The sequence below is a fragment of the Pelobates fuscus genome, chromosome 3 (assembly GCF_036172605.1).
Source record: "Pelobates fuscus isolate aPelFus1 chromosome 3, aPelFus1.pri, whole genome shotgun sequence".
Classification (NCBI taxonomy): Eukaryota; Metazoa; Chordata; class Amphibia; order Anura; family Pelobatidae; genus Pelobates; species Pelobates fuscus.
Genome location: NC_086319.1, coordinates 75211542 through 75239539, shown reverse-complemented (window position 1 = coordinate 75239539; position 27998 = coordinate 75211542). Strand labels below are relative to the sequence as shown.

Here is a 27998-nt window from a genome sequence, read left to right as displayed (position 1 = left end):
CAGAAAACGAGGAACTAGTGATTCTTACACAGATTATGGTGCAATAACATTTCCTGCCCCTGTCTTTGTGTAAATATTTGCTAGTCACTGCAGCTATATCTTTGCAGCTTTAAGTTGATTAAATAAGTGGCAGGTGAAATAAGTGACTATCCTGATCCTCCCACTCATTTGGACCTTCCCATGTGGCTTCAGGTGACTCTAGATTATTATTATTATTATTTTTTTATTAAAAGTTTTTAAAATGGAATGCAGAAAAGAAAATGCTATGTCATTACATGTATCACACGTGTGGCCACGTTGTACAGGCTATTGGTAGAAACCTATTTTCCCATGATCATTATCAGTGTGTTGTGCATAAAGGCCGACAGACAAGAAAATCAACTGGATAAGTAAGAGTATTAAGAGAAAAGAAATTGAAAATGGAGGAAGGAGAAAAATATGGAGAAAGAGAGAAAATAAAAGGATAAAACTGGATTGGGAAGAGTTGAATGTTCCCCCTCTGTGGTCGCGGCAAACAGTGGGTTGGTAAAACTCCCCCAATGTCCCCAATGTAATGGTTATGGCATTCAAAAGAAAAGGCTTTAGTGAGCCCTAAGCCCATATATCTTTGTTAATTATTTAGACTTCCAGAGAGAGGGTGGCTTTCTTCTCAATTTACCATGTGGTCCTGCGGATCATCTTTCCTTTATATCTTTTTATTTTTTTCAGACAGAGGAACATAGAAATAAATAAAAGGTGTTGATGTCTCCAATGTGTTTTTTTTTTCCTGCAGCAGGGAGTTGTGTTCTGTAGTTCTGCTGCAGAATTGAAAGATTATATTCTGGATAGGCTTGTTATTGAGTTACTTCATCAAGCACCGACATTTAGTTTCCCCGCTATTTCCATGAAATGCTTTTATCCTGAAACATTCACCTGCCATTCTTCACAATATAGTCACAATCCCACCCTCAAACATATATTGTTCTGGGTGTGTATTACACAGTGTCATTTGGAATAATTAGCCTAAGGTTATAAAATGAAATGTCACGGTATTTCTCTCTATTTTCTAGGTGGAAGCGGTACAATTAATTGCAGACGGTAAAGCTCCTCGAATAGGCCAGCCAGAAGATGGCGCTACTTATGAAGGAATTCAAAAGAAAGAAAATGCAAAAGTAATGATTGACATATTTGTTGACAGTATTCAATCCTGCAAAACGCGTGGGTTTTTTGAAGTGCTTCTTGTAACATTATGTACAGCCTTAATGAATTTGTTAAAAATATATTCGAAAAGAAAAGTCATTGAATCTCTCTTGGCAAATAATTATAATTTCCTCATTAAACAACTATGGTTTGAAATAGGGATCTTAAGTATAAAAATATTTAATAAAAAAAAAAAAAAAACTTAATTGCAAATACTTTGTCAATAATTTATATATTTTTGAATATTTTTATTAGTGTCGCAGAAAAGCTTGAGCAGGCATAGTACAGGGTAATAAATGTAGTATATGGTTGCCTGCGCAGAAGCATATAGGTCAGGATAAACCAGCATTGAAGTATATTCAATAAAACATGCGGTACGGTAGTCATACATGGTGATAGGGTTATAAGAGGCATGCATCTCGGTGCGATGAAAAGTCCTATCTATGAACATTAAGACAGCGCCCAATCATTTACAAAACATGCATGCCGCGAAGTGTGTGCATAATCAATAGAAAGGTAACAATGGCACAAGTAGCCTAGAGCAGTTTAGCCCCCAGTAACTACTGTCAGTAAAGCAGAGTCCTAACTATATAACGTAATATTAAACGCATGCGGCTAGGATGTTATGTAGTAATCAAGCAACGTATGTCAGCGAGAAAAAGTTAATCTTTTGCTTTTAAATATTAAAGTGACATTTTGGCGTGTGTTAAAGTAAGCGGGTTTTCGAGATATAGCAGGTGATCTGACTGTGTATTGTTACCCGCAGCGTTAAACAGGTTGGACTGTTACAAGATCGTTACGGTGTTATGCTAATTGATATAGGAAGGATATACATTTTTTTACGTTAATGGCTGACCCCATTACGTGCTTAATCGCCAGTTCTTTAGTGTATCTGCCAACCAGTCTAAAAACGTTGCAGCATAAACTGCATGATCATAGCTAATACAGCTTCTGACATATGCAACATATGACTGATGAGTCAGAGCCATTTGTCACGCATCAGCGTCTCATAAATTATGGCGTAGGTTTATAATAATTATGAATTATAAATAAAATGATCATACTATATAGTGCGGTCTGACCTAGGCTGTAGTTAACGGTGCGGTGTTAGCTTATGAAATATATAATCAGACATAGTACATAGAATGCAGTGGTTGCGCCTAGTATGTTATGTCTCCAACATGCAAAAGTAACGTTCATATAAGAAATTAAATGCACTAATAAAAATAATAATCAATCAGCAGATATAGATTGACTGCGTGTTCTGGGGCGTTGCAATCCGTAATGCTTTGCATGTCGCTGTTGCGGTGTAGCCCTTATGTCTCCATGCCTCAGCCCATTCACCCCACACCAGCCCGTGCCCATAGGCCTGGGTCCTCCGCGGCGCCGTGGGCACTCAGGGGCAGAGATTGTCCACCAGACCCCACCACAAAGTCCGTGGCCCTCCCGCCCCCTGCACCTCCCCAGCGTTGCATTGTGCCCCAGAAGGCGAGCACCCCCATGTCTCGCCCACTGCCGGCCTCACTCTTGATGCTGGTACACAGTCCCCTCGGCCACTTAACCGCCTGTGGGTCCGCACACTCCTGCCTCACAGGGCTCGCGGCAGCGGGGACATTGGACTCCAGGGACCCCCATACCTGGAGATCGGGGTACTCACTGCTCCGGCTGGCGCGAAGGCAGTGTGGAGATTCCGTTTAGTGCTTGATACCCTCTGGGCCTGCCTGTGCTGTCCATGTCGGTTTCCCTCATTATGTACTGCTGAGGCATTCTGAATGGACTGCTAGCTTGCTGTCTTAGTTATGATCTGCAAAACTGTGTAGCAAAACAAGTAAAGTATCACCTATGGGCCAATTTGAGTGTTCGCAGAAGTTTCTGGGTGCTTCCACTCGGTGGCCCCCTTAAGACTGCTGCAGTAGAGCGTCCATATATGAAGCTCATTGTAAGGGTTCTTGTTGCAAGTCCAGGCGTTAGTTATTCCATTCGAACCTTATATGCAGAACAAAAAGTTATAGAATCTGACTGGCTGAATGAGAGCAGTGCGGGTTTGGCCCCTGTTGGCTTGTGGAGCATGTGGAGTTTCTGGGTCGCCCGCATAGTTCATGTGGCAGCCAGCGTCGCCTGCTTTCCCCGGGTGCCCGGTCTCCGCCCGCCCCCCCGTTCAGTCCAGGCTGCCTCCCGCAAGCACCTCTGTCCGGTGGGCACTTGGGGGCGACATGTGCTCCTGCGGTCCCCCCTCCAAGAATCCGCATTCTCAGTGCCCCCTGCACCTCCCCCTGCACCTTCGGTACCCCGGTAAGTACATGGGTTGCCTTGCCTGTCTCTCCCAGCGCCGTCCGCTTCTACGGGACAGGAGATGCATTACCTCTCAGCCACCGGTCCGCCGGAGGCGTGCGGCGTCCAGTCCCGCTGGGCTCTCAGCGGTGGGGACAAGTTCCTCCTTGTCAATCATTTTAAATCAATAAACAATGATTTATTGGGAAGTCACTAGAGAACTCTAAAGGGACAGCAGTACCAAAATCATGTAATCTTAATGAAGTCATTTTGGTGAATAGATACTTTACCTGTAGTAAATAAAAACTGCATCGGGTGTGAGAAACATCAATAAATATGAACAGATAAATTAATACAGAGGAGTAATAAAATTACATATATTTTTTATTACAATGTTGCTTTAAAGACAGGCAGAATGTTGCTGTAAAGACACTAGACTACTACAGCTCATTGAGAATCATAGGAAAGCTATAATCGGCTCTAGCACAGAGACGTTCTCAATGAGAAGACTCTGATAGGAGTATTCCCCGGCACAGACTGATCATACAAGTGATCTACAGCTTTTGCAAACTGTTTTTCATATAACCACAAATAAAACTTGTTGCATGTTTTCTTTTGGTATATATATTTTCTATAGTGTTAAAAACAGTGGAAGAAAAAATTCAATTGAGTGTTCCTTTAAAGCAAAGTTGATGAATCAGGGGGAAAAAAACAAAAACCTCTTCAACTCGCCAATTCTTATTGGTCCATACATTTTATTTTTTAAAATGGTACATGGTAGCATTGCCGTAGAAACATAGGAGCCTCAACTACATCCATATTTTCCATGAAAAATGATTTCTGGTCCAATAATTGGTCTCTATGTCTTGTAGGAAGAAGTTTTTTATTTATTTATTACTGGCATTTATAAAGCGCCAACATATTCCGTAGCGCTGTACAAGAAGTGAGTTACTTTAAAAACATTTGGCTGTATTATATTTCTAGATATGTTGGGACAACTCTGCTGAGGCTATCCACAACTGGATAAGAGGACATGACAAGGTTCCAGGAGCATGGACCATAATTAATGGGCAAGTAGGTGAAATCAAGGAATCTTCAGGCTTACGTTTACTGTTTTCTTTGGTAATACGTTGTATAAAGAGTAAACTTTTCAATTATTTTACTAGACAGTCACATTGTTTGGATCTTCTTTGCTGCAAGGTTCTGTGCCGGCTGGGGAAACATTACCCATTGATGGAGCTTCAAAACCTGGTCTCGTCACAAAAAATGGACTTGTCCTTTTTGGAAATGATGGAAAAATGGTAAGTTGACCAAACCTATTAGGGCAGACACCAAATAGAAATTCATTGACATAGTTCTAAACACAACACAATATAAGACTTGATGGCTTGTTTTCAGGAAAATATTTAAAAACTCACAAGACATCACATCTTTCTGCAGTGCCTCCTAGTGGCTCAACAAATCATTGCAGAAGCATTGAAATCCACATGTGGTTAAATCTTAATAATGATAGTCACAACCAATCAAAGGCAAAAACTCAAAAAATAGAAGGGAAGGCGTAACATTATTAAATTAATGGTTCATTAATGATGCAATAGAAATAAACATTTAGGGGTTTCCAGGTATTTTCATTTTATTAACTGCAGATACAGCGATTAACAATCATTCTTGAGATACAACTACATAGAGACCCAAATGGCTGTCAATGGTCTGTAAAATAATTCATGTGGGCACTGACTCTGTCTTTAAATACAATCCATCCAAGTTGTTTTAAGCCCTTGAAAGGAGAAGAGGCTACATAATCCCTCGAGTCTGGGGGCTCTCAAAAACTTTGCACGTTAAACTTGTTTTCTTAAGATCTGATACTAAATTCCTGCCATTTGGACTTCAACATGTAATATTACCTTAATTTTTTTTATTTTTTTTTACCTTGGGACACTTTTACGATCCATCCAATGGAATAATCTTTCCATGTGTTCTTAGTCTGTTTACGTGCTATTCTTTGGTATTTTCAATATGCATTAGCTTTGCTGCAGACATTCTTACTTTGCGTTTGGAATTAGAAGCTTGGCTCTGGTCTATAATTACTACATCAGATCCAGTCATGCTTTTTATTTCCATTCCCTAGTTTAATGTCACTGACGCAGTAGTAATGGGACCCCAGGGATACTCAGAATAGTGACACTTCCAAAGTTAAACCATGTGTTTACCAGCAGAAGCTGGGCGTTACAATAAAAGGCAATATCCAGAACTCAAGCGTGGAATCAATTACAATTTATATTAGAGGAATTGGCTGAAACTCATGTTTGAACAAGTCTACTCTATGTAGTGGCATTAACATTAGATGGCCAGATGCCCATACCCAGTACACTGACTGCCATGAATGAGGACAGCCGTGTCAGGCTCTGTGGCATTGGAGGTTAAATAGACATTTAAAAGCAGCCAGTAATACACCTGCTGGAGGTTATCTAAACTGCATGATTCTGAGGAGCTGTCATCATGGAAACCAATAGAACATTCATGCAGATCGTCCCTCTTGTAAAATTCTACACCAGAATCTCTCTTTTTACATAACGTGATTTAGTTATTTAGAAGTGTAATTTTTATGGATGTTAATCTCCCTGGAAATGTTATTATTAATTTATTTACAACTTTAAGAAAAAAATTAAGTCATTTGTTTGGAACAGGGGGTGGATACATATCTAGCATATTATATAAAAAGAAAACATCAGGTTAGTATATATAGTTCTTTATGGATAGGTAATAAAAATCTATTTTATGCACATTACAGAATCATTTCTTCGGATTACAGATTATGGATCTCTTATTGTGCATTTTTTTGACAGGACCGTTTTATAATAAAGTTTGGATTCCAATATCCTGTTGATTGATATGGTAAAAACATTGCCATATGTTATAAAGCATATGCATTGCCATCTACAAGTATGCCCTGATATATGCCCAAAGCTCTCCTCAATTCTCCTTCGCCCGACCTGTTCTACAATAGTACTCTACAGAGTTATGGAGGTTGCTGTCCGGGCCAGATTAACATTTCAGGTTCCTATAGGCACTTAAACAAAATTCAGATAAAGTAATACCGCTGTTCAGTAAGCATATATAAACTCAACATGCAGGCATATAGAAAGAACTTTTGATAAATAAACATATATAATATCTTCTATTTGGAGTTTACATGTACTGGAACAAGGTGTCCATATATCCCAGCTCCCAAAGATGTATATACATCCATCCCCAGACATCTACCAGTTACTGCAATGGATGGCACCATGCACCTGTGTAATAATAATAATACAATTAAATATGTATACACACACAGACACACACACAAACACACTCACCCAAAAGTAAGTAGTCAGTTGAGTCAATGAAATGCATCACAGATATTAAATGTTGTGATGAATTTCATTTATTCAACTGTATACCTACTTTTGGGTGATTTTGTGTGTTTGCGTATGTATGTGTGTGTGTGTGTGTGTGTGTGTATGTATGTATGTCACATATATATATGTATATGTGTGTGTGTGTGTGTGTGTGTGTGTATATATATGTATGTATATATATATATGTGTGTGTGTGTATATGTTTGTGTGTGTGTGTGTGTGTATATATATATATATATATGTGTGTGTGTGTATGTATATATATATATATATATATATATATATATATAAACAAAGAATGAAGACAGGAGCACTCTCTTGGATTTTCCAAAGTGTATTTAAAAAAAATCACCACCTCTACATCAACGTTATCTTTATCAAGATAATGACAGTGCCCAAAATATACATATATATAGCAAATCTTAACTATCAAACTTACCCCATCTGTGCAAAGTGATTCCCATTCCTCATCAAGTGAAAACTGCCGAAATGCGTGTGTGGTGACGTGGGCGCGTGTGTGCCTATGTTTGTATATATTTATATGTGTGTGTGTGTGTGTATAGATAGATAGATAAATCCTTTGACACTTGCACCTGAAGGCATGGGAATGATGTGAAAAGTAAGTCTTTAGTTATTTCCTTTTTGGGGTAAGTTGGTCATTTATTTAAATTCAATGCAAAACAAATCCAAGTCACTTTAATTTTATTTTCCCACTTAATAAAAGACACTGTCCATATTTTACGTGGCAGTAAGAACCAATATGTATCTTGCCTTCTGTTTACAGCTAATGACCCGGAACCTTCAGTTTGAAGATGGTAAAATGATCCCTGCTTCAAAATACTTCTCCACTGATGACGCGGCAGCTCTCGAGCTCACGGAGGAGGAGAAGGCAATGGAGTCAGAGATTAGGGTAAGTCTGCTGGGAGCAAAGAATGTGAGGCGTCTCCTAACACCAAACTTTTTATATATATATATATATATATATATATATAATGCCGCTGAAATTATCTTCACAGTATCAACATCGTTTTGAGTACGAAAAAAAAAAAAGGGCTATTGCCAGTTTATCTATGTCTTATCAAGTTGTGCTAAGAAAGTGTGGCATAGCATAAAATTAACTGAAATCAGTATAGGGAGATATACGCCACAGTGTGATAAAACATACTGGCAAACATACACACTGTATCAAAAACCATCCAGCAAATATTATAGTAATACATAATCCAACAAATAAATATTAAAAATATATATAAAGATATCTGTATGCCTTTGACTTCTATGAATTAAACTAACACAATTTTACATTATAATAGATCACAATATAATTCCGGTAGTGATTAAAATCCAAATATTGAGTTCCACGCTCAATTAGAAAGTAAGTTAATAGTTAGATCTGAGAGCTTACTGTATACTTCGTTCCCATAGAGGACAGGTCCGATTACCAAAGTATTGGATCTGTATATTTAGTTCTTGTAGGTGAAAGGTCCAATAAGCAAAGTCTTGATTCCTAAAAAGGATAGCCAAAAATAGTCCCACTACAGCTTCTAGTAGGTAGTGTTCTCTGTACTTCCCTATAATAGCAGTTTAGTAGATGAAGGCTTTAAAGAGCAAAAGAAAATCTATATGGTGCAATATCTTTTTATTTCCAATATATAAAACATAAAAATGATTTGCCTCCCCCTAAGTCAAACAAATGCAAAGTCAAACAAGGTGATCGCTCACTGCCTGCTCCTGCACGTTTCGTGAGGGCGTTCTCACCTTTTATGTTTTTTATATTTGAAATTAAAGGATATTGCAACATATAGTTTTCCTTCGTGCTTTTTAGGCTTTACCTACTAAATACCCAATATGCACTGAAAGTGTGCGATTAGTCCAGTGTGTACAACACATCCAGCTCTCCTCTTGCACTGGGTAGACCTCTCAAATATATAAGATATCAGTTAAAGCAACACTATCATGGCCACATCTGCTTTTGTTGGTTTTTTTTTTTTTTTTAAACCCCCTCCCAACTCCACTAGATTTTATTGCCCCCCTAGTCACCCCCAAATGACCCTAGATCCCCCATTTCACTTTTTTTTAAACCTATTTATTCCTTGCCCAGATCTAGGTCCTAGTTGTCGCCATCTTAGTGTGGGCAGAAGAAGGCCCTGCGGAACATGTCACCTGCCCACACTATGTAGCGCTATGAAATTCCCGCACATGCCCAGTTGCAGGGCGTGGGTGAGGGCGGAAGCAGGACACTATGTCCAACCTCCACAGTATTAGTATTATAATAGATCTCCCAACATGGGGTCATTAGGAACCTGTATCAGGTCCCCCTTTATTGAATTTGGGGAGTTTATTTTTTACAGACAGTGAGAAGCCACTGGCTGCTCACTGTTTAGTAGACATGCCCTTATTTGCGGCATAGCGAGTAGGGGCAGGAGGAAGATTTTAAACTCTCTTATTTACTAATACTAAGTAATTTTTACTTTTAGTTTCTCTGAAAGACCAAATATGGTCTTTCTAGCTTTTTTAGTAGATAGCTCCCTAATACTGTGTGAATTAGGAGGCTATCTACTAAATGGCCCAGATTGGAATTACATTCTCCGAATTAAATTCCAAACAGAAAATGATGTATGTTTTTCATCCTAAACTGAATGGACAAAGATTCGACATTCTGTTAGGACAAAATTCAGTGGATTCTCTGACGCCTTAGTCTAAATGACAGGACGTTCGGGAATGGCGAATAAAGCAGCATGAAAACACGGAGGAGGGTGAGTATTGTGGGAAAACTTTCTCTGACACAGGAAATGAAGATGACTTAAGTTCCTCCTTGTCTCAAAGAATATCAGGTGTAGGAAATGTACACAAGACAAAGTAGTCCCTACCTTGACTTATGTTTTAAAGAAAACTAGATCAAAAATGAAGACAAGGAGAACAGATTCTGAGAGAGGATGAGAAGAGGAAATGATGGGGGGGAAAGGCAAGTAAAACATTATTTTATTTTAAAGGATGTCTCAAGTAGTAAAAAGCCAGATGGGAAATGCAGCAGACATTATTTGGTAGTTTTGTGGAATATTGATGAAGATATGTACTGATAAAAGATCCAGCACATAGCCAGGTTTTTTTTTTTAACTTTTTCTGACAAATTCTGGGATCCTTGTCTCAGAAAACAATGTGTTGCTGCTACTATTTACATGTATTTTCAGTATTTAGAATGCCTTTCTAACGATCCACCTCACCTCTGTATTTAACAAACTGAAATCGTGGTGGTAGCATAATAACTCCATTATGAATTCACTTGTCCATACTATAATATCCATTTTCTAATCTGTATTCTCAAAATGGCGGCTGCATACATATGGTGCTTTTTATAGCCCTCAAACTGTCATAGATCTTCTGAAATTTAGGTTTTAGTATCTTACAGGTGGCAAGGTTTAAGACTATTTAGTAGAATCTAGCAATCTAGAGAAGACATCAGCTGGGGAAGGGAGCATTGAGAATTCTTTTACTGTATGGTTTTACGATGTTGAGCAGCAGATAGTTTATTGTTAATCTTACTATCCAATATTTTGGTCTCTTTTACCAATGCAGAACATTTGGAAAGCAATTCTAAGCAATGTTGCTGTGATTGAGGATACTACAGACTTTTTTAAATCTGGAGCAGCATCTATGGATGTTGTCAGGTGAGTAGGGCATGCTTGATGACATTATAGACATTTTAGTTTCTCCTGAGCCACAACCTACTCCCTTCCTTTCTTGTAGTTTGCAGTTCTATCAATGCTCTAGTGAAGGTACAAGGGGCGTCCAAAAGGCTTTTTTCCCCCGTAATAACCCTCCTAAAGGTACAAATTAATTACCCATGGCGGGACTAAAAGTAATAAAAAGAGAATAGTCAAAACCAAGCCCAAGTCAAAGGGAGCCAGAGAACAACCAAAACTAAATACCAAAACCGAGTCAAGAGAACCAGAAATCAGAGTAGTCCGGGAAAAGCCGAGTAAAAATCAAAATAGCCAAAAAAAAACAGATACAAACGCACTCTTGAGACACTAGTAAACTAGGATCTACAACAGGGCACTGAAACACCTGCTAAATGTGCTTTTATATGTTTGGGAGCGTGATTTATGTTGTCACGCCCCCAAAACGTGAGAGGGCTCCTGTAAATCCTGTCCATAGTACTGCCCATCGTCTGAAGTCAGCACGCGTCTTAAAAGGGGGCGTGCGCACAGCGCACAGCGTCTGGGAGACTAGCCAATCGGGCAGGAAGACTGGAGGAGGTGGTCCGCCCGATCAGAGAAACAGCTAATTGTCAGATCGCTAAGGTAAGTATCGGATTACTTACAATAACGTTCTCTAATTTATTTTTCGTGTTTGTGTATAAAGTGGTGTATAACACTGGAAACATTCACGTGAATGGTTACAAATAATGTCCCCTTAGTTTTCTTATGATTTTATGTTACAATATACAATGTTTATTAACTGGAGTTATTATACAAATAGGATTTGATGTAAGAATTAAAAGTTTGACAACACTCCTGTCCGCCCGCACCACCCACGCCTTACCCCTCTGTCAGTCCATGTATTGGCTTCCTGTAAGATATAGGGCTCAATTTAAAATTCTGATTCCTGCTTTCAGCTCTCTATATAATGCTACTCCCACCTATCTATCCTCCCTAATACACCAGTATGTCCCGTCGAGGCCCCTACGCTCGACCGAAGACCTACGTCTAACCTCTGTTCGTACTCCTACCTCTGATGCCTGCTTTCAAGACTTCTCTCGGGCTGCACCGTTCCTGTGGAACTACCTTCCCTTTTTCCGTTAGACAATCTCCATTCCTTTACAAAATCATTAAAAACTCACTTTTTCACAAAAACTTGTTAATTAAACTGTTAATGGCTCCAAACTGATTCCTGTCCTGCAACTGTCATTTAAAAAAAACAAACCACAAACACAAGTCTTCAGTGAATATTGTTCTACCAATTTACTTCCCTAATACTATCCTTACCTTTTGTGTCACTTTACCCCACTCCCTCTAGCATGTAAGCTCATTGAGCAGGGCCCTCAACCCCTCTGTCCTTGTGTGTCCAACTTGTCTGTTTATAATTACGTTTGTTCATCCACCCATTGTAAAGCGCAAGGGAATTTTTTGATTCTGTATAAAAATAATAACACTGTTGTTTATTTAGTTGATTTCTTATTTGCCCAAGTATGTAATATGGAATTAAGGAGCTTTGCCCTTCTTGGGAAATGGTTTGATGGAGTTGTAAGACAGTATATTAAGAAACTGGAAAAGCCCTACTTATGCTAAAAGTGACATATTGAAAGTTGATAAACACAGGTTGAAGGGTTACTCTTGCCACCATTAATCCTTCTAATCCTGCGGAGATAAAGAAAATGAAATCCTAAAAGAGAATAGCACATGAAATAAAAAAAAAAATAGAAATGCATTATGGAACCTATACTAGCAGAATGTATGCATAATAACATCTATTTTAAGTTAAAGTTGGAACCTTACATTTTGTTGAAACATCGTAACTGGGTTGAATACTGTGCCTCCTTATAAATGAAATAATTAATCAGTGGAATTTCTGGTGGGGAAAAAAAAATCTACAAATACAGACTTTAAATTTAATAAGCCCACTGGAAAAAAAGTAATCTTGTAGTCAGGAGAATTTGAGCGATGTTCTTCAATGTTCTCTTTCATTATTTCACAGGTTAGTAGAGGAGATCAAACAGAAATTTGGAGGACTAGAAGTCCAGAATGAAGATGTCTACATGGCGACCACATTTCAGGATTTCATACAGATGGTTGTAAGAAAATCAAGAGGGGAAGGAAAAGAGGAATTAATAATCGATTACGTAAGTTGGAATGTAGTATTATCTGTGAAATAAGATGTGTTCAAATAAATATAGAATTTAATTTTGGTAGAAAACACTAATTTCCCTACATTTGTGAAGATCCAGAGTTTTTTTTGGTTTTTATGTATTTCAGTTTCCGAGCCCTTTGTACCTCATCCAAAAGCTCAGAATTACATATCCATGAAATTAAGGATACCGTATGTCCTACCAAGTGTAATGAATACACACTGGGAAAAAAAATATGCTAAATTTGTTTTTATTCTAACATTAATGTTAATAATTAATGTTAATTAGCACTTGCCACTTCACTTAAGATCTATAATCTTGAATTTACTTTTTTTAAATGTTGTATGTGAACAAAAAGAACTGTGTTGATAAATAGTGACTGCCTTGCCCTGGCATTTCACTGTAGTGGACAGGGGAAACAATTATCTGAAATTTGTGATGCTACTGAATATCATTGTGCCCACAGTAAGTCAATGTTAGCTAGAACAATTTTTTATAAAATACTGAATAGATACTAAAAATTGAAACCCAATATATAATCAGTATTAATGTGATACTGCAAAACTTTGATGACATTTTTTTTTTTTTTTGCAATGGCATTTTTATTAGTATAAAGGCATTTACAAAGTTATAGAAAAAATAAGATCAACGCTAACAGTGTTCAAAAGTAACAAACATATTATTAAAGGAACACTATGGTGTCAGAAATAAAAACATGTATTCCTGACACTACAGTCCTGAAGTGCCTGTTTAAGTGACCGGCCCCCCTCCAATCACAGTAAAAAAGTTTTTTTACTTGCATTTTCTTCTACACTGCGCCAATCAGCATCTCCTCGTAGAGATGCATTAAATCAGTGCATCTCTATGGGGAACATTCAGCGCCTCCTTGCAGAGCGTGGAGACCCTGAATGCTACTACTGGACTAGGCAGCACCTCTTGTTGCCGTCTGAGTGACTGCCACTAGAAGAGTCACTAGACGCCAATGTAAACACTGCCTTTTCTATGAACAGGGCATACTGGGATATCCCTGTTGACCGCTGGGGGAGTGACACTTCTTGATGGCGGTAGCTCTGCCCTCTGTCATGAAGTGTCAAGCGGATGAAAAATACAACTTTGTCTTAGTATATCTTTTGACTGGTTTAGACTTTCAGTGAAAGTGTGTGTGTGTGTGTGTGTGTGTGTGTGTGTGTGTGGAGGGGTGAAAGTGCCACTTTAAATTGCTAAGCTGTGTCTTTAATAGTGTTGGAGGATATTTACAAAATAACACTTTTTCTTAAAGGACCACTATAGGCACCCAGACCACTTCAGCTCAATGACTTCCTGCAGAGGTGCCAGGTCCCTCTAGTTTTAACCCTGCAGCTGAAAAGATAGCAGTTTCAGAGAAACTGCTATGTTTAGACGACAGGGTTAATCCAGCCTCTAGTGGCTGTTTCCCTGACAGCCTCTAGTGGCCGCTTCCCTGATTTACATGGTGCAAATCACACTTTTTTGACGCTGGCCGTCCTCACGGAGTCCAGTGTCAAATAAGATCCCCATAGTAAAGCATTGAGTAATACTTTCCTATGGGTAGGTTTGAATGCGCGCGCGTCTCTCGCCGCGCATGCGCATTTGGCTCCACTCGGAAGCTGACGTCGGTGGAGGAGGAGAGGTCACCAGTGCTGAGGGAGTCTGGCGCTGGATTAAGGTAAGCAAAGAAATGGACACACTAAAATTACAAGTATAAAATGGCGCTGACAATAAAATATACATAAAAATCTATACTATACTAAGTAGCAGCACCGTATTTAGCTCTAAAAACACTAAAATTGAAAATATCAAACCAAAAAAATAAAGTGCGGTGTGCCTTTGAGAATTGTGCCAGTAGTTTATCATACAATAACCACAATATTGCAGATGAAAATTGTGCCAAAAATATCATGCAATACAATAACCTCAATATTGCAAAAATCAGTGCTAAAATAATGTGCAAATATTACATAAAAAGTGCTTCAATATAAAGTGCAATAACTCATCACATACATGTGTAAATAGCCAATTAAAGTGCTTATTGTGCCAATCCACTGTGAAAGTATTAAAATATTATACTTGCAAATTTGCAGAGTTCAAACAAAATATATAGTGTAACAATGTAAAACCCTCTGGGTCCCCCTCCCGCCGGGCTCTAAGGGGAGTAAGGAGTTAATTCCTTACCTTTTATTCCAGTGCCGGGCTACCTTCGCGCGGGGAACTCTCCTCCTCCTTTCCCCGTCATTGGCTGAATGCTCATGCATTCCTAACGCTGTAGTGTCCCTTTAAATGTCACAATTCGGTTTTAAGTTCTCAATAATTCAGTATGTGTTGATTAAAGCCCAAATGATTTACATGATAATATAGTCTGTATAGTTCTAATTTCTGATAACACTAATGTTGTTTCAGCTGTAGTTAACTAAAAAAAATCATTTGTGTTGCCTATTGTATTCATAAGGTTAAAAATAAAGATTAGCTAAGGGCTGGGCAAACCAGCATAGCCAGCTACACTAACCTGTACAGTACTCTGACAGGGGCCTAGCTTGTTATCTCTAACATAATGTCAGACTCTGTAGAACTAGCAAAAACTAAGACATGCCGTACTAAGGAAATGTTCTCTAAATCTCAGGGGCAGAACACCCAGGCTCAATTGCTCTTACTAAATGTAACCAAGCGGTATCTACCTGTTTAAAAATGTATAATGCAAACTAATGTATAATGAAGGATACGCGACCATAACTGTTCATAGTTACTCTTGCTAGACCAGTCTTGTGTAACCCTGTATGGAATGTTTCAATGACCATTGTGTATTTGCACCACTGTCAAGCAGTATTTTACTGTATATCTATACAAGCATATACCGTAAGTATGTTGTATTCAATAGACATGCATGAAACTATAAATAAAGATTTTAAAAAACCCAATTATAATAACACTCAGTTAAAACTTGTAAAATAGAGGCTGTTATTCGCAGGAGTTCCAGCAGTGACCTTGCTATCTTTATGTTTTACACACCATGTGATCTATGTGCACTAACTCCTGGCTTTACTTTCTGTATTGTTTTACTATATGCCTCAATAAAAACAAAGATTAATAACTTCATACAACGAAGAGGGAGGCTGCAAAATACACTACACATCTTACAAAAGTATACATTTTAAATATATATGAAAGATATGTAATGAATAAACCATTGAGAGCCTTTCATCTTAACATAATTATGCTTTGACTGACCATAGTTCAGATGTTTGCAACACCAGTCCTAGCTGGTATATGTATATTTTCTATAGTCGAATTGTAAGGCTTCTGGATTTATAATGTTTGCCTTGAACTGTTGTTGTAAAGGTATATTTAATTTTTTTTTTTTCTGTTATGTCCGCTTGTATGTATGTAATTTTATTTTTACAAGTCTTGTGATATGTATCTAAAAGGAAAAAACGTAATAAAGATTATTAAAAAATAAATAAAAAAATAAACCATTGAGAGCCAAGGTCTAGTAATCCTATTGCTTTATTTTCAGGTTATAAAAGACGTTAACAATATGACTGTGAAAATGCCTTACCAGTGTTTTATTAATGGACAATTTGTGGATTCAGAGGATGGAAAAACATACGATACCATAAACCCAACTGATGGTTCTGTAAGTACGGCTTCCATCATCCTGTTATGTTTTTTTCCCCCATGAACATTCACAAATCACATTCACTAGTAAATATCTTACCTTTCAGTGTGTGTTCTCTCCTAGGTAATCTGCAAAATCTCGTATTGCTCGGTTGCAGATGTCGACAAAGCCGTTTCTGCAGCAAAAGATGCTTTTGAAATTGGTGAATGGGGTAAAATGAATGCGAGAGACCGAGGCAGGATACTGTACAGGTTGGTGTGCTATACTGTATTACTTATATACAACTAATGATTGCATTGATTGCTTTCCTTTAAAGGGAAACACCAGTGCCAGGAAAACAATCCGTTTTCCTGGCACTGGAGGTACCCTCTCCCTCCCACACCCCAATCCCCAGTTGTTGTAGGAGTTAAAACCCCTTCAGTCACTTACCTGAAGCAGCGACGATGTCCCTCGTCGCTTTCTCCTCCTCCGTGCCGCTCCTCCCTCTGATTCCGTCGGCCGGTGGGCGAGACTGATCCCACCCACCGGCCGAGGAGACCTAATGCGCAAGCGCGGCAATGCTGCGCATGCGCATTAGCGCTCCCCATAGGAAAGCATTGAAAAAGATTTTCAATGCTTTCCTATGGGGAAATGAGCGACGCTGGAGGTCCTCACACAGCGTGAGGACTTCCAGCGACGCTCTAGCAAGGAAAATCCTTGCTAGAAATCAGGAAGTGACCTCTAGTGGCTGTCTAGTAGACAGCCACTAGAGGTGGAGTTAACCCTGCAAGGTAATTATTGCAGTTTATAAAAAACTGCAATAATTACACTTGTAGGGTTAGGAGTAGTGGGAGTTGGCACCCAGACCACTCCAATGAGCAGAAGTGGTCTGGGTGCCTGGAGTGTCCCTTTAAGTGTGTGTTAGTCATATTTGTGCATTACCTAATAAATTAGTGATTGACAAAAAGGCGGTAGTAGCAGGTAAAATAGCGTTTTACCTTTTTTATATATCTATGGTTAGATCAAGTCTGAATATACATCGACAGCTTAGGTACCAGTTCCTAAACTGGATATTAAGTTTATTAAAAAAAAAAATAGATTTATAAATAAGTTAATTAAATAAATAGGTTTTACTAGAGCAGTTCTTAATGGAGATTGCATGATCATAGTTATAGTGTTGTTAGGATTCAAAGTGTATTTCAAATTAAAGCCCAAAATAGCTGATCTGAAAACATAGCTGAAATTAAGAACTAGACTTTTTGGTGTAAAATGTGAAATTTATTTTGAATTGATTTGGGATTTTCATCAATTCAGTTTGCTGAATAATTATATGTGTGTTATATAAGTATGTTATATACTTGTAATGCTTGTATGAAGGGCAAAGACCGACGTATTAACAGGATTATTTACTAAAGTGAGATTTTTTCAGAATTAAAATTGAATTTTAAATTTAAAGGGACACTATAGTCACCAGAACAACCACAGCTTATTGTATATGTTTTGGGGAGTATAATCATTCCCTTCAGGCTTTTTGTAGTTAACACTGTCTTTTCAGAGAAAAGGCAATGTTTACGTTACAGCCTACTGACACCTCCAGTTTCTACTTCTCAGATGGCTGCTAGAGGTGCACTACTGCCATTCAGTGTCTATTCCCTCTGCATGGAGACACTGAACTTTTCTCATAGAAATGCATTGATTCAATGCGTCTCTATGGTGAGCTGCTGATTGGCCAGGTCTGTGTTTGGCTTGTGCTGGCTCTGCCCCTGTTTTGCCTCCTTGACATGCTCAGCCAATCCTATGGGAAAGCATTGCGATTTAAATCAGGCTGTTGCATATGGCAGTAGAACAGCTGATGGAGCTTTGTGTTGCTTGCAAGTCTGGGGCTGGATAGATTTTAAATCAGGCTGTTACTTTTTTTTATCTCAAAAATTGTTCTTTCAATTTGATTGTTAAAGGGACACTATAGCCACCAAAATAACTTTAGCTTAATGAAGCAGTTTTAATGTATGTATCATACCCCTGTTGTTGATACAGTCATGGTCACACCTACCTGCATGTGACTTACACAGCCTTCCTAAACATTTCCTGTAAAGAGTCATCTAATGTTTATACTTCCTTTATTGCATTTTTTGTTAAATTTAGAATTGCTTATCTCCTGCTCTATTAGCTTGGTAGACCCTGCAGGAGCCTCATGTGTATGATTAAAGTTAAATTTGCAGAGCAGAAGATAAAAAACTTTTAAAGTAAGTAAAATCTGATTGAAAGTAAAAGCATTTTGTTTTTATGGATGCTGTGTCAGTCACAGTCAGGGGAGGTGTGACTAGGGCTGCATAAACAGAAACAAAATTGATTTATCTCTTAAATGGCAGAGAATTGAGCAATGAAACTTCAGAGCCATGATCTATACACCAAAACTGCTTAATTGAGCTAAAGTTGTTTTGATGATGTAATGTCCCTTCAATTTATGTATTTATTTATGTATGGATTGAGGAAATTATTTGTGATTTTAATGTGTCTTGACATTTGTACACTGGTCCGGGAGTAAATTAAAAGAAATATGGAAAATTAAATTACATACTTACCTAGTAATTTTCTTTTCCTGGCTATTTATAATGGCAGCATCACTAATGGGTAGCTCCGCCCCTAACCAGATCAGGACAGGATAAACCAATAAAAAAAAGAGAGTGAGGCTGGAGGCATAAAAGGTCCCTCCTCCTTCCATACCTCAGTTAAGTTAAAAAGAAAGAAGGGTGCGTGACTGATGCTGCCATGATAAATAGCCAGGAAAAGAAAATACTATGTAAGTATGTCATTACATTTTCCATATTCCTGGCTAATCATGGCAGCATCACTAATGGGTAATACCCAAGAAGAAACCTTGAAAGGGAGGGAAAACAAATTGAATAGACACAGACTCATATTGATGTAAACTATATCTCATTTTTATTATGCATGTTAACTGCAGATAAGACTCCTCTCCCAAAGGAAGTAGTGGTAGAATGAAGATACAGTTTTTAGTGCTTACTAAATGTTGTTGGAGTGGACCTAGAAGCTGCCCTGCAGATGTCATCCGGAGGAACCTCTGCCCAATTAGCCCAAGCTGTAGCCAGGGATCTGGAAGAGTGAGCTCTGATCTTGGCCAGAGGAGTCAGCTTGTTCCGATAGTAGTCTGTTATGACAGAAGCTATCCATCTCCTTAAGGTAGAGGAAGAGGCCGCTTCACCCCTATGAAGACCAGAAGAAAGGACAATTTTTTTTGTTTTTTCTGAAGTCCGAAGTAACAGATACTAAATGAGAAGTTCTCTCACATCGAGTTCATGGAATCGCTCTTCCTCAGGAGAAGACAGGGAAGAACAGAAGGACGAGAGTACCACTTTCTGGAGAGGATGAAATTTAGAAACGACTTTAGGAAGGGGATCTTCTAAGGGAAAACCTCTTTCTTTCTTGCCTCTTGTTTCCAGTTGCTGCGATGGTTGTTGAACTGATTTAGGAAATTTAATTGAATTGTTCTTGAGTTCCATTGAGCCCAACGGACTAATCCTACGGTTGAAGTTAGTGAGCCCAGAATGCTCATGTACTCCTTGGCTGTTATGGAAGATTGGGGGAGGACCGAGAGAATCTTGTTTTCCAGTCTGCTCATCCTCTCTTGTGATAGAAAGACCTTTGCTTCCTTGGTGTTGATGTAGGCACCCAGGAAAGTTGTTTGTTGAGAAGGATTCAGAGAACTCTTCTCCTTGTTGATAATCCAACCGTGTTCTTGTAGACAGTTCAGGGCTTGTATTGTGTGACGAGAGGCTTCCTGAAGGGATGGAGCAACTATTAATATGTTGTCTAGATAGTGAAATATGACTAGTCCTTGTTTTCTTAGATGTGCTGTAAGAACCAATAAGATTTTTAAGAAAGGTCCTTGAGGCAAGGCTTAAGCCGAAAGGAAGGCCTCTGAATTGGAAATGCTGTCCTAATATATGAAATCAGAGAAACTTGCGGTGGAGAGGATAGATGGGAACATGGTAATATGCATCCCTCAGGTCTATGGGCATTAGCCAATTCCCTCTGTTGATGTTGGGAATAATAGTGGATATGGATTCCATCTTGAATGATAGGCATTTCAGAAATATGTTGGTGTTTTTCAGATCTATAATCAGTCTCCATTTCCCGTTGGGTTTTGGGGCCAAGAACAAGCATCAAATAGATGCCTTTGTATCTTTCTGAAAGAGGTACCTCTTCTATGACACCTGCTATCAAGGCTTCCAGTTTTTTCCCCGACGGTTTTCATGACCTTATGAAGAAGTTGATTGGAGGAAAGGAGTCAAATTAGATTCTGTAGCCTTGATCTAGGATAGACGTGACCCATGAGTCTGAAATATTCGTGGCCCAGACAGATCAGAAATTATAAAGCAGTCTGTATGGGCTGTAAACCTTCAGAAGTTTTTAGAAGGGGTTGGTTTAGAGGAAGAAGGCTGATAGGATCTCCAAGACACATATCTGTAATATTCTTTCCCTGGTCGATATGATCTGTTGTCTCGAAAGGACTTGTCACCTTTTCTCTTCACTTAGGTAGGTAGGAAATCTTTCTTGCTGCCTGCAGCTTTTTGGATGGAGTCACAGAGGATTTTTTCAAAGAAGGGAAGAGCACAAAGGGAGGCTTTTGAAGAGTAGTCAGCTCCCCAAGAGTGCCATGCTTTTGGCAATCATCTTGGATATATCCAGGGAAGCTTCGGAACTTAAGTCCGCTGCGAGTCTAAAGTTGTCCAGAAGGTGTTCTATTCTTACACCTCTTTGGATATCTTCTTTCTGTCATCCAGACCACCAGACGTGTTTGCCCCAGAAGTGTCCAACAGGGGATTTGAACCTGGGTACTTTGCGGTCCTGGGCCTGCTCTACTGCCTCTTCCACAGCAGCTCCTATTCCTCAGAGCATTTCTAGCCCCGTTCTCCCTGGGTATGTTTCCGGCACTAGGGGGCTGGACTTTTCCTGTGACTGCTCCTGTCTATCTCATCCCACCTGAAGCAGATGCCAAATCAGCCAGGTATAAAACACTGCCTCTCTCTCTGAGGGCAGTGTCAGTTCATGCGTCCGTGTGCTTCCCCAGCTAGCTCCCCCTATCCTGAATTTTAGCCCACCCTGTACATTCGCCAGTTGACTTTATAAATTGGTCTCCTGGATTAACATGGTCTGCGGAACTTTAGACTAAAAGTGGGACATTTGGTAAAAAAAAAAATATTCCAGAAAGTTCGTAATCTGTAGATTAAAGAGCTATTCCTCTTCTTGGTCACTTTACCCAAATCATTGAACTGCACCATTTTTTTTTTTAAAGTAGGCATATCAGGATTATAAACATGCTTTGGATTCTTATTTTTAAGGGTAACTTTCTTCTCTTTTCTGGCCCACTCATTAAGGATCATTATCTTTGAAGGATGCACTGGAAATGAGGGTTTGGAAGGTCTGAGGTCTTCTAAATATTTGTCGGATTCTAGGGATTCTGTCTTTTCTTCATGTACTTTAAGGGTATTCCTTATTAGGAAGATAAGCTTCTCAACAGATTTGGAGTCTAAGGATTTAAGGCATACTCCGTATCCTCCTCTTCTTCGTCAGAAATATCCTCAAAGAAGTCCAGCTCAGACTCAGAAAGAGGATTCAACGCTATGACGTTTTTGAGAGGAGGTGTGTTTTGTAGAAGCCTTGAAGCCTTCAGCTATGGCTTGGGATATCCAGGTTTTAAGTTCTTCTTGAGGGAAACATTTAATGTCTGCCACTTCTGACATACAGTTGAGGCATACGTTTTACCCTCTAGGGCAGTCTTGTTGCAGGCCAAGCAGCAATTAGATTTTTTTCCTTCTGTTTCCTGGGGTATCTATCCTGGCTCATGCTTGGGCTGCAAAATAAGAAGGGCCATGTAAGTAACTATGGGGCCCGTGTGGCACTCTTTTAACCCCTTAAGGACCAAACTTCTTGAATAAAAGGGAATCATGACATGTCACACATGTCATGTGTCCTTAAGGGGTTAATCCCCTTATATACATAAAAATGTTGGCTTACCTATGTTTCTTTGATCCTGAGCGATGGGAGGCAGAGGGAGAAGAAATCTATTAAAAAAGGAATAAAGGTTGCGAAGTCAGAAGACTTTTATTCCCGAGAATTTATTTATAACCTATGACTATTAAGAAATTGAAAGATAAGAATATAGTCTTACCTTAAGTCGAGTAAGAAAATACTATGGCAGTACTAAAGATAATTCTTTAGGAACAAAAGCGCTTGTCACTTTAAGATTCGTTAGGAAACCTGTAACTTTAAGAGAGGAAATTTGTGCATGCGCAGATGGTTTGGGAGACGGCTGAGCCGTTCGCTCCCTTTCTCTAGTTCAGTTTGCGCCAAATTGTGTAAACGGGTATAAACAAACTGAAGCTAGCCGGGGAATCCCTTTGAAAGGAAACGAACGCCGTGGCGTTCGTACGGCAGAATTAGATGAACAGACAGGTAAACACTTACCAGAATGCGAGCTGAGCCACAAGTGAACATCAAACTCCCGAACAAGGAATTCCACCGACCCGTGAGTACACAAAATGAGGAAAAGGGAGGAATAGGAGACAAAACTCCCGAATGAAGAGGAGAAAGGTCTATCTCCCAGATTGCCACAAGGTTCAGTAGGGGGGATATGTAAGGCTTCTGAATTTCCAACGAAGCCATAGTCCTCAGCATGTGGAATGTTCATCCACATGGCAGATTCAAATAACTAATTTGAATCTGACCCAGTTAGTCCTGCTCAAGCAGGCTGTTTACTGGGTCCTTCAGGCACAGAAAGGCTGATCTGTGCCTGGGAGAACTATGGTGCACATGGGAAGGTGGCCAAAAAGAAAAATGTTAAGGTATACATTTAAACCTGCCTTGTCCTGTTAAGGACAGGAAAAAAGACTGAGGTATGGAAGGAGGAAGGACCTTTTATGCATCCAGCCTCGTTCTATCTCTCTTGCTTTTTTTTTTAATTGGTTTATCCTGTCCTGATCTGGTTAGGGGCGGAGATACCCATTAGTGATGCTGCCGTGATTAGCCAGGAAATTCTGATTTTTAACAGATTATTTTGCTAAATAAAAAGTGAAAAAGAAAGGAAAAGAAAAAAAATTCTTGCTAATGGAGATTCACAGCTTATGGTCAAGCATATTATGACATGATTAAATCCCTTGGTAATATAGTATGAGATGGAAATTACACAGATTAAAAAAAAAAAATTTGAAGAAAAATCCAAACTCCAATGCTATAGAGCACATTAGTTTTTTAATAGGAAATGATTTTTTTTTATTGATTTGTTTTTAATCTTAAAGACTTGCTGACCTTATGGAAGAACATCAAGAGGAGCTGGCAACGATCGAGGCAATAGATTCAGGAGCAGTGTATACACTGGCACTAAAGACCCACGTGGGAATGTCAGTACAAACCTTTAGATACTTCGCTGGTTGGTGCGACAAAATTCAGGTAAGATGCTATCAATTTAATATATCCCATTACACAAAATTTACAATATATTCCTGTGGCGGAACCAGCCTCGCCACTGGGAGTTGGAGAAGACTGATTGCCAGCCTCCTGCCATGTGACTATGGCCCCTGGGATGTATTGCCTGCTGTCCTGTACTGTTGAGGTTTGCTAACAACTAGGTGGATTTGGCTATGGAGCTTGTCTAGTGCCCTTTGTTGGTAGCAACAGTAATATGCACTACCTGAATAGCAAGACTGGTTCATTTGCATATTCAGGTAGATTTGCATATTGCTAATTCTGCAGGCACGTTAGATATTTTCTGTTAATTATTGTCTTCCCCACCCATTTAAAACTATGCCATTGTGTTATAATAAGTCACTGTATGTTGCCTGCTATGATTTTGACTGTTTGTAATTTTATTGAGTTTTCACAGCAATGTTAATGTGATGACCATATGGGCTAGTTCTTCTTGATCCCTCAAAACGTAGCTTTGTCTCGTTATTGGAGGGAGCTGTTATAATCACACTGGGGATTGCAATGCTCTGCATACTCCCTTGAGCTTGAATCACTTAGCTCTTTAAGAGCTGTTCCTGTTACGCTCTCCTTGGAGGAGAGGTCTTCCCCACACGGTCCTGGATGCTGGAGGTTCATACAGGGTAGAAGGAAGAGGTCTTTCCCACATGGTCCTGGAGGACAGAAGCTGATCCAGGGTGGAAGGAAGACGGCGAGACTCCAGTCAAGATACTGCGGTTGCGGAGTCTGCGGTGGTTGTGGTGTCTGGTGCGGTGCTTGTGGTCCTCGGTGCAAGCTAGGAAGCGTCCATCAACGGAGGGTACTCGGTCGGAGTACGGGGAGCTCCGTTAAAATTCCTTTATTATTTTATATGTATCCTTACATACTTAATCAGTTATTGGGAACCCAGTATTTTATGCAGCTGTTTTTATATGTGTATATAAGGGAACACATATGCACATATACTTATATGGTAATTTATTTAATTTTTTAATAGATATTTTATGGATTATAAGAGAAAATATATTCCTACTTACCATAATTTTCTTATGTATGATGTGTTCGCAGGATTTGTAGCAAAATGTATATATTTAATAAGAGGTCTTTCTTTCACCTGTCAATCAATCAGCTCTCCGGCATAAATTTCTGTGCAGAAGAACTGAGTTACAGGCGAAGGTGTATCCACCCCCACCCTGCTAAAAAAAATGCATCTTCACCTGTGTTTCTTTTAACCCCCCCTTTTGAATGTTTTGCTCTGTTTTGTATTTTTATATCCCCTCTTTAGATTGTCGCTTTGGTGTATCTTATCCAGGGCCGGACTGGCCCACTGTGATACTGGCAAATTCCTCGGTGGGCCGTCGGCATCTGGGGCCGTGGGCATACAGCTGTGGCTGTCTGTGCTGGCGGCTGCTGGGCTCGGGGAGCTGTGCTGGCGGCCGCTGGGGGAGCTGTGTTGTCTCTGCTCCCCAGCGCGCAGCTTAATGAGACGTCATATTCCGGCCCTGGTCTCATTAAGTAGCGCGCAAGGGCGGGGGAGCAGAGCAGAGACGAGACGAGACAACAGAGCTCCCCGAGCCCAGTGGCCCCCAGCACAGACAGCTGTCTGCTCACAGCAATTGTGTGTGTCTGTCTGTGTCATGGTGTGTGTGTCTGTCTGTGTCATGTATTTTTTTTTTTTTTTTTTTTTTAAATAGTGTTTTTACTCACCTTTTTGATGATCTCAGCCAATCCAATGCTTTGCCATAGGATTGGCTGCAAAATGTTACACCAATCAGCATCTCCTCATAGAGATGCATTGAATCAATGCATCTCTATGAGGAACGTTCAGCGCCTCCAGAGGGTGGAGGCCCTGAATGTAGGTGCTGCACACTGTGCTGCACTGACACAGGAAGCACCTCTAGTGACCATCTGAGTGTCTGTCACTAGAGGTGTCAATAGGAAGCAATGTAAACACTGCCTTTTCCCTGAAAAGTCAGTGTTTACATTGAAAAGCCTGCAGGGACAGGCTATAGACACCATAACCACTACATATAGCTGTGTGTGTGTGTGTGCCTGCTAGTGAGTGAGCTTGTGTTTTTATGTCAATGACCTTATGTATATCAGTGAGATTGTTTGTCTATGAGGCTGTGTATCAATCAGCTTGTGTCAGTGAGATTGTCTGTGTCTGCATGTGAGGATGCTTACTGTATAATTAAACCTTTACTCTGAAAGGACCAATATTTTATATTAGAAAAAGCAATATATACTATTACTCAATCATCTGGGGTGGCAAGACATAGCTTTACATATTACATGTGACAATATATAGTGCAATGACTTATGGGGCTGGCATAGATTTTTTTTTTTCCAGGGCTGCTTTTTATCCCCAGGCCTGATCTTATCCCCCATTTTTCCCTTTTGTGTGTATTATGTATATCTCTTTCTACCTCCATGCACCTTTTGTGTATCTTTTTACCAGTCTCCTATCCTTCAGTTTGTCTTTTACCCTCAGCCCCTTTTGTATGTTTCTTAGCCCGAGCCCCTTTTCTCCCCTTCCCCAGCCCTGCCTCTCTCTGTGTCTCTGCCCCCCAGCCACTTTAGGTTGCTCTCTCTTTTTTTTTTTTTCTCAATCTTTTTTTTTGAAGTGCAGAGTAAAGTTCATAAAACATTACGGATGTATTTCATGACAGATATTGTACATGCAAAAGATAAGAAGTCAAGGTATATTGCACTTTTTTTTTATAAGAAAAAACTGGAGGAATCCATAAGCTTTGAAAACTCACTTCTTCGTTAAAGCGTATCAATTAAACTGTCAGCAGGCTTCTCATCCCCAACCCCATGACTCCTTTCCTGCAACTGTCAAAAATGACCTACCAAGCACTCAATAAACCCTTCTCTAACAAACTATTTAATTCCCCTACTTTAACCCGTTTGTGTCACTATACCCCACTCCCTCTAGCATGTAAGCTCATTGAGCAGGGCCCTCAACCCCCTCTGTTCCTGTACGTCCAGTGGTCTGATCTCAATTATGTGTCTGTTAGTCCACCCATTGTACAGCGCTACGGAATTTGTTGGCGCTATATAAATAATAAAATAATAATAATAATAAGCAAGAATACATGACTGAATGAATTACTTTAAGGAAAAAGCAAGACAAAGGCACAGAGTAATAATAAAACAGCTTTAACTGAATAGATATGCTAGCCTATGTAGCAAGTTTTAAACCTCTGGAGCCAAGCACTTCTGAATGGCGCCATACCACCTTTAAAAAGAACAATAGAACCAGCAGGGTGTCAACGGTGGTACTGGCTACAGGCAAAAGTACCCAATGCAGGAAGGCTGCTGAGTCCCGCAGTAGTGTAGGGTATAAGCGGCGTCAAGGCAGGGAGTTCTGCCGGTTTGTGGCAGGTGAGGACTGTCCTCCAGCCCCAGGCCTGTGTGAGGGCCAGTATCGATTCTGTCCATAGACTTGGGAGCCCCTTGGGATCAAGTCTTTTCCCTTATCAGGGTGAGCTGAGGGTTCGAGATGGTAGGTGCCTTTTGAGGCGGGCAATCCTCCGCTTGTGTGGTAGATGCCTGGAGGCTACACCTACACCCGGTGGGCTCTCTGACTAGGTAGGCGGACTGTAGAGTGTTGTGACACTTGTGTGGTGGGAATGCCTTGAGGGGTCCCCCTCTGTCCAGGCAGCTCTCCCCCCTCGATTACCTTCAATCGCCCAGATTGGGTAGCTTGTGCACGGGTCTGTAGCTTTAGCCAGAAGTGCTGGAATATAACATTTAGCCTCTGCAGGATAGATTCCAAGGGGTCATAGTGAGGCTTGGGAGGTGGAGGCACGTTCCACTTGGGCAATATGACAGCCGCCATCTTGGATTCTCAGTTTGAGCGATTTGCCCCCTGTGCAGGCGATAGGGACTGCTTGTGCCGCGTCTGAGAGTCCATTGGGAACCGGGATATCCCCCGGTCCAGTGAGGGGGGTGAGAGGTCAGCGATTTGTACTGTGAGTGGCCACCTCTCCCGAGCTTCAACACCAGCAGGCTGCAACGGTGCTCCCGGGTGAGTAGGAGTAAGCTTGAGGACTTGTTTTATTCCCCGGTGCACTACCGAGCTGGGTAGTACACTGTGGTGCTTGTAGAGGCTCAGTGATTGGGGGTAAGCTCCAAAACCCGGCAAGTAGTGCGGGAGCCTCTGCAGCATGTGTCTGGCCGGCTCAGTGATCAAGCTCCGCCCCAG

At 40.0% G+C, this 27998-nt stretch overlaps 1 protein-coding gene across 1 annotated transcript in view; it reads left to right on the top strand.

Moving 5' to 3' along the window:
• The window catches only part of ALDH1L2 (aldehyde dehydrogenase 1 family member L2), a 75367-nt gene that overhangs the window by 30398 nt on the left and 16971 nt on the right, over positions 1 to 27998 (top strand). The window contains exons 5-13 of the mRNA XM_063447222.1: positions 1050 to 1151; positions 4435 to 4524; positions 4617 to 4751; positions 7636 to 7761; positions 10428 to 10519; positions 12549 to 12693; positions 16226 to 16345; positions 16451 to 16578; positions 23626 to 23776. Of these exons, the coding sequence (XP_063303292.1) occupies positions 1050 to 1151; positions 4435 to 4524; positions 4617 to 4751; positions 7636 to 7761; positions 10428 to 10519; positions 12549 to 12693; positions 16226 to 16345; positions 16451 to 16578; positions 23626 to 23776 (1089 nt within the window). The remainder of the gene's footprint in view (positions 1 to 1049; positions 1152 to 4434; positions 4525 to 4616; positions 4752 to 7635; positions 7762 to 10427; positions 10520 to 12548; positions 12694 to 16225; positions 16346 to 16450; positions 16579 to 23625; positions 23777 to 27998) is intronic.